Consider the following 13,285-nt stretch of genomic DNA (forward strand, 5'->3'; position numbering starts at 1 on the left):
AGCCCGGCCAGCACGTCAGCCGGCCACAGGGCAGCCGGCGGCCAGGGGGCGCTATGTGGCAGGGCTTACAATGGCGGGACTCAGCATCGCCCCCAGTGGGGGGAGGGACCAAGTCACAACGCGCAGGACGCAGACCCGGAAGCCGCATAATCACCGAGTTTCCGGAATATTCGTACCAGAGCGTCGTGCTGCTCTCCCAGCACGACCCCCGAGTCCGTCCGTCCTTCCTTCCGCTTGGATTTTCACCTGCCTGGGCAGCCGCCCCCTAGCGCCGGGCGGCAGCGCTACACCCTGCTCGGCCGCTGCCTCGGGCCGGGATATCTATGGGGCGAAACGAGATGCAATGAACCCGAGAGCGAGCGAGACAGCGACGAGCGCGGCGGACACGCACCGGAGCAGCTCCATGGGGGATCGGCCGCAGTAGGAGCGGCTCCCCCCCGGGTACGATCCGCCCCTGTCCCCCCCTCGGGCCTCTGGAGGAGGATGGCGACAGCGGCCGCCCCGACCCAGCTGGAAGCCGGTGGGTATCGCTGGCAGGGGGAGGCGGGCGGCGGGCGGCGCTCCCTGACGGGTGTCCCCCTTGTAACCGCGTCCCCTTCTTCTCCGCAGAGCTCTACTACCTGATCGCCCGGTTCCTGCAGTCCGGACCCTGCAGGAAATCCGCCCAGGTGAGCGGGCAGCGCGGGGCTCCGGCCGGCCCGGCCCCGCCGCCGGGGCCAGCGGGGGGACGGGCTTGGGCGGATGGGGCGGCGGAGCCGCAGCTCGCTCGGTGGATGCCGGACTCACGTCCTTTGTGTCTCTCCCCAGGTGCTGGTGGAGGAGCTGGAGGCGCACCAGGTAGGGGCTACGGGCTGGGGCGGGCGGGCAGGTGAGAGTCGCCCGGCTCCGCAGCGGGGCCCCTTGCGGCTCCTGGGGACCCTTCGGGCGGCAGCGGGGAGGAGTCCGGGGGTGCCCTGCGGCGGGCGCATCTCCAGGTGCTACCCGCGCGGGGATGGGCAGGGCCTAGGAGCGGGGTAAGGATCAGCCCCCGCGCGCCCCTCGTCTGGGGCCGGGCCGTGGAGCAGCTGGGGCGCGGGGCAGGGCTGGCTGGGAAGGGGGCTGAGGGAGGTGCGGGAGAAGCCGTGCCTGCGCTGACTGCCCCGTCCCCTGCCGCAGCTGATCCCCCGCCGCCTGGACTGGCAGGGCAAGGAGCACCGGAGGAGCTTCGAGGATCTGGTAAGTGAAGTTTCGCTCCAACTTCCCCGTAAGTTCCCCCGCCCGGCTGCCGCTCCCCACCGTGGGGTGAGCGCTGAGGCCGGGGTGGGGCGGGGGGCGGCCGCCTCGCCGGTCACTGGGGTGGGAGAGTTACTGCCCCCGGCGCGTGTGTGCGGGAGGCTGCGAGCGAGGTGCCTGTTGTGGAGGGTTATCTGAGGGCACGAGAAAGAACTGGGGGGGAGCCTGGCGAATGGCACAATGCTTAACAAGCTGTAGTTCCGTGTTTGGGAATGGAAGCTGCCTTCTGATTGGCTGAAGCTCCAAAATACGGGAACTGAGGACAGGGCCAGTGTTTCTGCGTGGGGGAGCGGAGAGAACACCATGGCCCTGGCACAGTAGGGGGCTGCTGGCAGCCAGGGGGCTAGCTGGAGCCCAAGAGTCACTTATTGCGGCTGAGTAATAACGCTCTGAGCTGTGGGCTCCTCCTCATCGATGACAAAACCAGCCACACTTCTTTGGCCTTCTAGGATTTCAAAACACTAACACACTGTCACCTTTAAATGGGATCTAAATAAACCTTTTGGGAAACCTACCAACTACAGTGATATTTCCACTTTAAAAAAAATTCAATGTAAATAGTTTTTTCCCTCCATTTAAAAACAAGTAAACATTCCCCTGCAGTGCTGGAAACCCAGCCATCACAGGCAATACTAAGAACTTGAATGTGAAACCATCAATCGACAAATGACACTCTGCATTGGTTGCTCTTGTCCCAGATGAGAGGAAATGCCAAATGTAAACAAAATATAGTAACAAGAAAATAGATTATTAGAACTGAAAGAACTTTCCTGAAATCCAATATTACTGGTAAGGCAAAGAGAGTTTACAATATAGGATACTGCAATAGCTTTTTAACATCCTCAGAATGTTCCCTGTGAAGTAAGACACAAGCACCCACAGTTTGCAAGAGGGGAACTAAAAGGCAGGTTGATTGTTTAAGCAATGCACAGGAAATCACTGGACAGAGACAGTATTATGATTCAAGGGTTCCTGACTCCTGGCTTATGTTCAATCCATCACACCACACTGTTGTAATTGACTGCCTTATTTAAACAATAAATCCTGCACAAGATCACTTAAATGTTTCAGGATTATGTAGTAAAAATATGAGATGTTTCATATTATAATTAACAAGTCCAGAGATTCCGTGTGCAGAGACACAAGGCAGTCAGAGAGAGTAACTCGTTTCTAGAGGAGTTGGCTCCCCATCTGCAGTGAAGCTATATATGGCCTTTAGTCCCCTGGAGGCTCTGTGGGCCTGATCTTCAGAGGAGGTGGCACCTGAAGCCCCTGTTGACTGCAGATGAAGTGCTTGGGCTTTAGGCTCCTGGAGACACTCAAAGTCTAATTTTCAGAGGTCACAGGCATCTGCAGTTCCTGCTGACAGTATATGAAGTTGTGGTGGTTCTGTATGGAGGCAGCAAAGACTGGAAGAAATGAGTTGGTTTTCATTGTCTTTGGAGGGTACATATCCCCCTTCCCACAGCCCTGCGCTTCTAAAGTTACCAGGAGTTACATACAATAAAGCTTGGCACCAATATAGGACTTTGAAGTTCAGAATGACATTAAATCATTTGTATTAATTTTCACAACACCCATATTTTGCGCACACATGATCTTGACTTGCCCTGCCTGTCAGAAACTGAAGATAAGCACCTGTTTCCCTCTCCACCCCACAAATTATAATGATTGTGTGGAAAGGTGACGTGGTATTACTCAAACTTTACTACATTGTTGTTGACTGAATAGTAAGTTTTTCATGCGGCAGTGTCCCCTGGAATAGTAACTTTGAAGTTAAACTAAAAAATGGAAAGGCCCCCTTACAGAGGGGACTTGCGGCATCCATACCTTGTGGTTTTTCTTTTCCCTAAGCTATGGAGAGTTGAAGGAGAATATCATGCTCCATCTAACCTCTGTCAGATGGTAGTCTGGCCTGATATTTAAACAGAAAGAAAGGGAAGAGAGTAAGAACAGAGGTGAATAAAACGTCACTGTAATATTTTTTTCTAGGGAACCAAATATCTAGCTGCTAGGTTATTTCATGTTTGCTCTGCGATTATATCTGTCACCTGAAATGAACTCTAACAGTAAGGGAGACGGAATCTGATTTCAGGCATATATGGCATTTGCTTCAACAGTAACATTAATCTTTGCGTTTTTGTTCTTTATATTATTAAATTTATCTACACTTTCTGGAGCACATTGGGGCACCTCTGGATTACCTTGTTTGTTCTTCTAATGCCATTTTTTGAGGCCACATAAAATTCTTTAAAACTTTAACCCTGTACCAGTAAAATGAAGACAATAAAAGTCAGGTGGGGGAAAAAAAGCTGAGAAAAAACAAGATTTTGGAATTGTTTGCAAGTGGTTGTGATTTCTATATTTTAATAGATAATTAAAAGGTTTTGCTTTCTGACTTTAAAACAGGCAGGAAATTTCCCTCATTTGCATTTTGTGTTAATATTATGTAACTAGTTAAGGTGGGTTACAGTAGAGTAAAGGAGTATAAATTAAATATTGTGTGTTTGTAGCTCTCTGTTTTGGCTGCCTTCATGTTGTTCATTTTCTTTCCTGCTAGCCTTTTCTATCAGTTACCAGAATAAAGCTTTATCTCACCTGAGGATGTTGGAGGAGTGGCTTTTCTCCAACTATCATCATTCAGGGTTTGATATACTTGATGTCTGGATTCTTGAATGTACGTGACTGTATATATTTGGACTACTTGTCTGGCCTCAAGTGTTATGGGGGGAGTCAGACATTTTGAAGGTATTATGCAGAACAGTGCCCCATCATGAGGTGCCCAGGTCACAGTGAAATTCATTGTAATAGTCTTTCTTGGAAATGTAACTAGGGATCTTGGAGATGCAGTTACCACTCCTGAGTTATAAACTTCTCTTTAAAAAGTTGCAGCATCACTGTTCCTTCATGCTGATGCCAATATTGACAATATAGAGAAGGCAGGTGAATTGCAAAGGAAGAACTTTTATTTTTGCTTGCTTCTATAGTGTATAAAGAGAGGCCTCTTTTATTTTTTCTTTATTTTTTTCCCGTCTTTTCCAAATCTTAAAAAAAATTGACTGTCAAGTCTTGATTTCACTGTTCTTGCTGCAGGATTTGAATAGAGAAGGGGTTGTTTTACATCTTTTACAAAAGAAGCTTTTCTTCTAAATGATAGGCAGGAGCTTGAATTCAACAGGTTTTAACAAACTCAGTGTTTCATACAGTCTGCCTAAATATTTGGCTTTTGGGACATGACCAGGGATATATCTTAAAAACCTGCTTTGTAGACTTTCCCTCTGTTTATAATTTTGTTTTTAACGGCATTCGTAAGCAATTTTTAAAAGTACATTTTTAAAAAGAGTTTTCTTTGTTAAATTTTAGAAAAAAAGTTGCCCTCTGGTTCTGTATAATTAACAATAAGAATATAATTAACAGGGATAAGAGAACTCTGGTTAATTCTAGCCTCCAATCTGCTCAAACTTCTGTGTTCTATCGAAAATCTTCTGAACTTCTGTGAAGATTTCTCTGTATTTCTATTCTGTTTGGACCTGGTCTTGTATTTAAATGGCAGATAATATGGGACATAAGAAATCATTTAAAATGTGCTTAAGGGCAAATAAGAATTTTAAACATACTTACTGAACAAAAAACTGTAGCGCTTTCTGGCCAAGCGTGTATGTGTATTACTCTTTGTTGAAAAGATGGGGGCGGAGGAAACAACAATTTTGGGCACTTTACGCAAGTGCTGTGACTAATGCTGTGCAGCATGAGCAACTCAGTGAACTCTAGCAGGGATAGTCAGTAGGCAGACTGTGGGCCAAATCTGGATCACTAGAAGCTTTTGAACGGCCCCCGAAATCTTTTTATTTACTTATAATTAGTTTTGTGGATTTTTTTCTTTGCTCTGGAGTGTGGACCTTGACTATACCTTGACCAAGAAATTTGGACCTTAACAAAAAATAATTCACTACCCGACTCTAAAGGCTTGTCTTCACTAGACTATTTTTAACCTTAAGCTATAGATAGCCAGTGAACTTTTGAGCTACCTCTGGTGCGTTTGTAAAGGCTAATGTGGATGCTCTCCATGTGTTTGTTACAGCCTGTGTCCACACTAGCCTTCAGAAACTCTCAAAGTGCTTAGAGTTCATTGACAATCAATAATTTGAAGTTTGGATCAGGGGAGATCTAGTGAACACACCTGCTTGGTGGTCGTGCAGGCTGGTTATCCCAGCTGGCTTTTCTCTAGCTGACTACTTTCACAGGTTTTGTTCGTTCCATTTAAAATGGATTTGCTGTGTCCTGGTTTCTGATGTGCCATCTTATTTGATTAGAGGTCTGTCTGTCTGAAGATGTGTACATAGTTTCCTGGGTTCCCTGAGACCTACTGGTTTTGTGTACTAATCCTGCAGTTTGATCTATATAGGCATTAATTCAGTGGGACTTCATACCAATGAAAGGCTCTGCCAGTATGGATCAGATTGTGGGACTGGGTCCCAAGTTCTTACCTTGTCTATCTAAGTTACTTAAAACTAGTTGTGAGATTGTGGGGCTGTTATTGATTGACATTATCAATGCCAATTCTAGCAAGGGAGAAGATATTGGAAATCCTTGTACATAAGTCAGTTTGCCTCATCTCAAAAAAACATTGCTTTATAATAGGGCACTTGTAACCCATTCTGAAACCTTTTTCTTTTAGAGAAGTTAGTTGAGTGGATGGTGGCTTTACAGCCACAGGTGCACTTGAACACCAGTGACATCCTGGGTGAGTTCCAGATTCTGAACTTCCTTTTGAGTTGAAACTCCACTCATCAGGGTCTTAACTAACTTTCTGCTTACCTTATATAACCGTCAGTTATCTATTTGGGTCCTTCTGGACTTGATTGCTTTTTGATATAGTTGACCATTGGCTGTTGCTTTGGCAGCTGAGGGAAAATGGGTTTGGGTGAAAGTCATATCTAGAGCAGAGGGGAGAAATATATCGTTGATGACAACTGTTCATCCACAAGGAATTTGGTATGCAGGGTGTCTCAAGATGCTATGCTATCTCCTGTATTAAATACATATGAAACTGGTGAGATCACTTCAAAGAAGAAAGTGGGGTCTGATCAATATGCTAATAAGATGCAAGTTATTAGTTCCTGCACCACAACTCCGCAAAGTCAGTCTCTAATATGAATGAGTTTGCCAAATGAATATGTTGGCGCTATCTACTCTCCATCTGTGGGAGGAAAGAAGTTTTGCTTGTGGATAAAAGCTGTCATGAAGACTCATTTTTCTTTGTTTCCCATTTATTGAGGGGCCTCTTTTACAGACAGTGAACAATGTTAAGAGTTTAGTCACTTTTGACTTAATTGTATTATGATGACCCTTAACAGAACAATATACTCTTGTGATTGTGAGGCTTGATAGTTGAAGCTCCCTTCTAGCACTGGTTCCAGCTGCTCTTCTTCATTGCTGGCAGCAACTTGTTTGCTGCCTAGTTTGGGCAATCGTGGTCATATTACATTCACACAGTGTTCTTTATGTTGGCTGCTTATGAAGTGACAGATTCACTTTAATCAGTTCTGTTTGCTCTTTAAATCCTTAAGTGTATTGGGTGTGGCTCTTCCATGAGCCTTATCTTGCTATTAAATCCAGAATCTTTGGGAGAGCTCAGCATTACTGGAATTATTGTTGGTTTCTCTGAGTGCTACTTTTCCTTTTGAGAAGCAATGGTTGCTCAGGTGGCACTGAAGGATTTGATTTTCTGATCCCTCTCATAGTTGAATCAGAAGCATTTTATTTGCTTTTAATCAAGTATTATGTTGTATTTCTCATGAGAAAATCCTCCTTTTTCATTGGCCTATTGATGTTACTTGTGGAAGTGTATTGTAGAGGATGTGGCTCATCATGTTGTGCCAGATTAATACCACTGCTATTGATCATTTGGAATCCTAATGTCATAATAATCCACCTGGCAGACTATCCAGGTTGGAATGCGAGTGCTCTGTGCATGCATATCGCTTCTTTGCAATGGATGTATTGCCAGAACTTCTGCCCCCACTTTAGTAATAAGTAGTTAGTTCTGCTGTTTGGTGAAATTAAAAGACAGATTACAATATAGCGGGACAAGGTGAGTGAGATAATAATTCTTATTGACTTGACTTCTTTTGGTGTGAGACAAACTTTCGAGGTTACACAGAGCTCTTCTTCCACAGACTCATTTTAGCTAATAGAAATTTTTTTCATTGCATCAGAGCATGTGGGATATAACCTATAAATGCTTGCAGTGTTATTGTAGTACTGTTGGTCCCAGGATGTTAGTGAGATGAGGTGGATGAAGTGATATCTTTTATTAGACCAGCTTCTGTTGGTGAAAGAGAGAAGCTTACACAGAGCTCTTCTTCAGGCCTGGGAAAGGTACTCAAAGTGTAAAATAGCTATTAGTGATACAGTGTATTTTCTAGTTTTCAAATCTGCAGTATGTAATTATGAATGTTCCCTTGATATTGACCATAAAAGGGAGGTGGAAGCAACTGTATGTTCTATGTTGGAAGAACAATTTAAACTGAAAATCTTAACACTGAATTTTAAATGAAATTTATTAGAAATAGCAAAAGAAGAGTTGGCTTGGGAAATTTCAGATGGCCAAAACTACCTGATTGCTATTCATACTGGCTAACGAAGAAGTGATTTGCTTGTTTTTGTATTGGGGGAAATAGCCTATCTTTATCTAGGAAAGGACAATACTGAAGAAGAATGCAGACCATTTTCTTATGATGGGAGACTTGAATCTTACACCCCATGGGTATGGAGTAAGCTCAGTTAATGTCAGATCTTAATGGAACCCATTCACAACAGCTAAAAACTGAGCAGACAGATCTTGTGGCTATTGTAATGTTTTCAGGTTTTCCCCCACCTCCTATTGTTTAGGTTTTAAATAGAACATGTTTGTAACAACAGTATGGGGTTAAAATATCTGGCAAGTGAGGAAGGCCATAGTTGCTTAGCTGAGTAGTAGATACTTTATGTAAAAAAAATAAACTGATGCGGTGAAATAGAAAACGATTCCCCAAACTGTCTTCTGCTTACTCAAAGTACTCCTTTGAAAACACTGAGGTTTGGGGGATTCATGTTTCTTCCTCTCTGGCTTTCAGAATTTGAAGTCATCATGTTATACTTGAAACTATAATACAAGCTATTGAGTTGGCTGTTGGCGTGACCTTACTGCTCAATTTTTTGAGTGTTCAAGGTATTTACAGGATTCTATTAGATATACTGGGTATAATTCATGTTGAGTTTTAAAAAAATTGTTCTTGCTTGTCTGTGTACTTAAATATTTAAATATGAACTAAACAAAATGTTAAATGGAAAAAGCTCAGATGAAGAGGAAAGAAATATTTTTTTCTACCCTTACTTCCTATTTAAGGAAAAATAAAAATGGTGTGTGGTGTTTCATGTGTTTAGGTGGCAGCCAATACACACATCCCTCCAGACTATCTTCTGAAAATCTGTGAGAGAATTGGACCCCTCTTAGACAAAGAGATCCCACAGAGTGTTCTTGGAGTGCAGACTTTACTAGGTGTAGGACGGCAATCTTTGCTAAGGGCAGCAAAAGGTAAGATTTAAAAGTCCGCATAATCACAACTAATTTAAACCATTAAGAATGATTAATATTTAATGCAAAGTATCTTTTAAATTTGGTGTCTGAGGTGTTTGCATAATTGTGTGAGCACTCTTCGTGCTACTTTACATGGACAGTTTCTATGTTCTAGTTACAGACTTGCTAAAACACAATCACTAGGAGAAAGTTTGGCCTTCTCTAAGGCCAGGATTACACTTGAAAAGGTTTGCTGGTACAGTATAGCTATAATGACAAACCCTCCCAAGTTTATACTGGCAAAAAAGTGGATTCACTGATGAGGCTTATGTTGGTTCTAGAAGCAAAATATGCTGTACTGCCAAAAGCCTTTTTATACCAATATAGAATATCAGAGTTGGAAGGGACCTCAGGAGGTCATCTAGTCCGACCCCCTACTCAAAGCAAGACCAATCCGCGGACAGATTTTTTTTCCCCAAATGGCCCTCCCAAGGATTGAGCTCACAACCCTGGGTTTAGCAGGCCAATGCTCAAACCACTGAGCTATCCCTTCTCCAAGGAGTTCTGACAGTACAATGTTGCAAAAAACCCATTGCCTCTAAACAGCACTGGCAAAAGGCGTACTGGCCTGAGGCTATGTCTACAGTAGCACTTCTATTGGTAAACTTTTGTTGGTCAGGGATGTGGAAAAAAACGCCCTCCCGACTGACATAAGTTTTCATCAACAAAAGCGCCAGTGTAGACAGCACTATGTTGGCAGCTTATATGGGAGATCTTATAGGAGTGCAGCTGCAGCAGTACATCTGTGCCACTGTAAGGTCTGTAGTGTAGAAATAGCCTAAAGTTGGTAGGAGGTGTAGAAGGGGGATGTGTGTAATATCCAAACTGGAAATAGGGGCCATTGCTTTGCTTGTAAGCCATCAGCTATTGTCATCCTGAAGAATGGGAGTCTTGAGATGTTGTCAGCAACTTGTTAATTATATCCCAGACTAATATGTTGTGAAAAAACCCAAACCATAAACTCAGCATCCAAACCCCACCACATACCTGTAAATTTAAGGTGCTATAGTTCAACATGCAATAACCTATGAGAGAGAGCTTTTCTTGGGAGAGGATACACATTGCCACTCAGCACTATGCAGGTCATCCAAAGCAAGTATCCATAAAACCTTTATACCATACCAGCTTTTATTCTGTCTATGGATATGTGTACAGAAAATTATTTTTGAAATATTCAGTTATTTTAAAAGATGTTGCTGAAACAGTGTTTAGTATCCCTGTTCCTGTAAAACTAGGTACTGAGTTTTGAATGTACATTACTAGATACATTACTTTGAATGTAACTGTGTAACATTTAGAAGAAGAAATGAAGTAGCTGTAAAAATAACATGTAATACCTTTTTTTTATATCTAAAAATGTCATAAATCTTGAAGAGCTGTATCTGGTCCTTTCATGACTACAAGTGAGTGCTGGGTCCCACTTGGAAGCTGAGAGTCTCCTCTTTCATTTGGATGTTGTCCCTGAGGGTAGTCCTGCTACACCATGGGATATCACTTTAAAATTGTGCCTTTTTTTAGGTACAGAAAAGCTGCTGCAAGCCCAGGGCTTAATCTTGCCTGACGTGGGCCCTTGGCAGGTGTAATGTGATGGAGAAATTCCATACTTGTAGGGAGAGGAAGAAAACATTTCTGTGGCAGATTGATAAAGCAAACAAACAAACAAAAAAAACAATGGCTGGTTGCAAACCCCTGTTCCAGTTTCAATGTTAGAATAAATCTCAGGGCAGATGATTACTGACTCAGATGAGTCAGTCAGAGATATAGGATAACTTGAAGAGCAATGTGATGAATTACAGGGAGATTTCTTCCATGTATTTGACTTTCTGTATAGAGAAAATATATTGGCCTTGAGCCACTTGTTGGGTAAACAATATCTTTGTTCTAAGAAGTAGTTGTTCTTTCCAGATGACAGTTTTATGGATCTTTTAAAGTTGCACTTGAGTAATCTAAATCAGTGCTTCTCAAAGCCAGTCTGCTTGTTTAGGGAAAGCCCCTGGCAGTCCAGGCTGGTTTGTTTACCTGCCGTGTCCCCAGGTCTGGCCGGTCACAGCTCCCACTAGCTGCGGTTCGCTGCTCCAGGCCAATGGGGGCTTCCGGAAGTGGCACAGGCCAAGGGATGTGCTGGGCGCTCTTCCTGCAGCCCCCATTGGCCTGGAGCGGTGAACTGCGGCCAATGGAGCTGCGATTGGCTGGACCTGGGGATGTGGGAGGTAAATAAACCAACCCGGACCGCCAGGGGCTTTCCCTGAACAAGCGGTGGACCGGGCTTTGAGAAGTACTGGTCTAGATAGTAACAGAAAATAGAGAGCTCACACCTTTGTTCTTAAAGCTTAAGTTGCACTTCTATATATAATTACAATAAGAGAAAGCTGAGAATAAGAGAAATTTTGGGTTATATTTTCCATCAGAGTTCTGCCTGGATTTGGACACTCTGTGTTCGTGGATTCAATGGTGATGCGTGAGTCCAGCTCCACAGACCTTCCTCTTCATAAAAGTTCATTTCTCTCCTTCCAGATGGCCACTAATGGAAAATGCCCAACTGTGATTTCCAAGGCACTTTGTTGAGCAGGCTCAGAAAATGCACTATTATTTCCATTAGAGGGGAAGCTGTCTGAGGCCAACTGGCAGTAAAGTAGCTGGAGAACCTTAAAAGAAAATGGCCTTAATTCTAAAAACAATGTTTTAAAAGGGAGAGAATGTAGAAAGCACATTGCCACCAATTAAAGGAAAGCAGATTTATTAAAACAAAAATCTTACTCACTCTCATCCCAAGTATAAAGTATTTGTGTGTACTGTCTCCCAGATGTATAATACACTGGGATTTTCTTAATGCAAATTAAGATGAAAAGTTGAGAGTGTTACTTTTTAGTGTTCCTTCCTCATGTGAAGTTTATTAAATGTTATAACATGTACTCTTATTCTCTCGCAGTTTTTTACCCCCATCAAATTTTAGACTTGCTAAACCTGAGAAGCCAAGTAAATAAAGATAGAATTTGAAAATGTTTCTAAGACTTTATCACATAGTAAATACAAATCAGAGTTTCATCATCACTAGTTTTGTCTGAAACCTGACTCTTTAAAATGATTTAGCTGCATTTTATGAAAACTCTGATTCTCTGTAGCCAGGACATACTAGATAGTCAAGGGATGAGTTTTTGGTGTTATCAGTATTCGGACAAATAGGTCAGTTGAATGCAGAACCCACCTCTGCAGCTCTTCTTTTTTTTTTTTTTTTCTTTTTTTGATCAACTGTTAATTTCATTGATCTAGACTGCAGGCATACGTTATGGAGGGGATCTGCATTTGCAGCTCTTCACAGAGGCCGACCTCCTGAACTACCTGTAAATTATGGGAAGCCACCAAATGTGGGTAAGTAATATCCCATTAAAATATAAAGTGTTTTGGATTTTATTTGTATCTTTATTAGCTTTTTCAATTGAAACTTTTGTTATTAATCCAGATGCTACTTTAGGTTTTCATTTACATTTTTTGATGTGTTTCAAGATGAACTCATCCCAAAAGCTTTTAATTTATTCTACAAGTGTTTTGCTTCTTCCATGAGTCTTTTTCATATGCTCTCTTGCTTTCTCATTTTTAAATCTGTGTGTGCGTGCACGCACACCTGTATGTACATAAATTATATTGTTGCCCCTCTGCCAAGTGGTGGTGGATGTCAGAGCCTGACTTGTTAGCATCCTTTTGGAGGAGAAATCAGTGATATGAAATAGGGATATTTTTTTGTTTGTTTAACCTATATACGAGGGTCTTTTCAACAGACTTTTTAGAAAGAGCATACAGGCTATTCCTTCTTCCAGGAATCTCAGCCAAAACACCAGTGCTTGGTTCTTGGGGAACACTTCTGCTTCAAGGATTGATTAGAGAGATTAAGACAAAGTGAACTGCTTGTCACAGCTCCCTCAAAGAGAAATTGAATCACAAAACTAAGAACCCAAGCATTGTGTCAGTCTGAACAGCGTACACATGTTAAGGAAATATAACTTGTAAGACTATGTATAATAGCACCAACTGGTGATTCCCACCATAACTATAAGACATGTAGGCATTGAACTGTTTAAGCCCTTTTCTACATCGGAGTGCTTTATTAGATACACAGCTATAGTTATGTTGGTATAGCTCGTGCTCCCCCTCCTTCCCCAGTGAAGATGCTTTTATTCTGATATAAACATTCCTTTTGTTCGTTTAGTACAAACACCTTCCCAAGTGATTTAAAATAAACTAAAATAACAGAAGGAATGCTTATACCAATACAAATCCTAATGTGGACACTCTTACTGTGATATAACTACATGGATTTACATTCATGCCTTAGTCTGTGCTGGGAAAAAACCTCTCTTCTGTCGACAAGGGCTAAAACTTAAACTAGCCATTGTT

The 13,285-nt window shown here is 42.6% G+C and overlaps 1 protein-coding gene across 4 annotated transcripts in view; it reads left to right on the forward strand.

The window, feature by feature from the left end:
* Positions 1-315: 315 nt before the first annotated feature.
* BRWD3 (bromodomain and WD repeat domain containing 3) overlaps positions 316-13,285 on the forward strand; it is a 90,928-nt gene continuing 77,958 nt past the window's right edge. For 2 of the 4 annotated variants that reach the window (XM_032796950.2, XM_032796953.2), the window contains exons 1-6: positions 317-520; positions 610-668; positions 808-837; positions 1,156-1,215; positions 8,701-8,851; positions 12,164-12,262. In XM_032796950.2, the coding sequence (XP_032652841.1) occupies positions 484-520; positions 610-668; positions 808-837; positions 1,156-1,215; positions 8,701-8,851; positions 12,164-12,262 (436 nt within the window). In that variant the 5' untranslated portion in view covers positions 317-483. Of the gene's footprint in view, positions 521-609; positions 669-807; positions 838-1,155; positions 1,216-8,700; positions 8,852-12,163; positions 12,263-13,285 lie in introns of all 4 variants that reach the window. The other 2 variants (XM_032796949.2, XM_032796952.2) reach the window with 2 other exon arrangements.

Source organism: Chelonoidis abingdonii, chromosome 8 (assembly GCF_003597395.2).
Source record: "Chelonoidis abingdonii isolate Lonesome George chromosome 8, CheloAbing_2.0, whole genome shotgun sequence".
NCBI lineage: Eukaryota > Metazoa > Chordata > Testudines > Testudinidae > Chelonoidis > Chelonoidis abingdonii.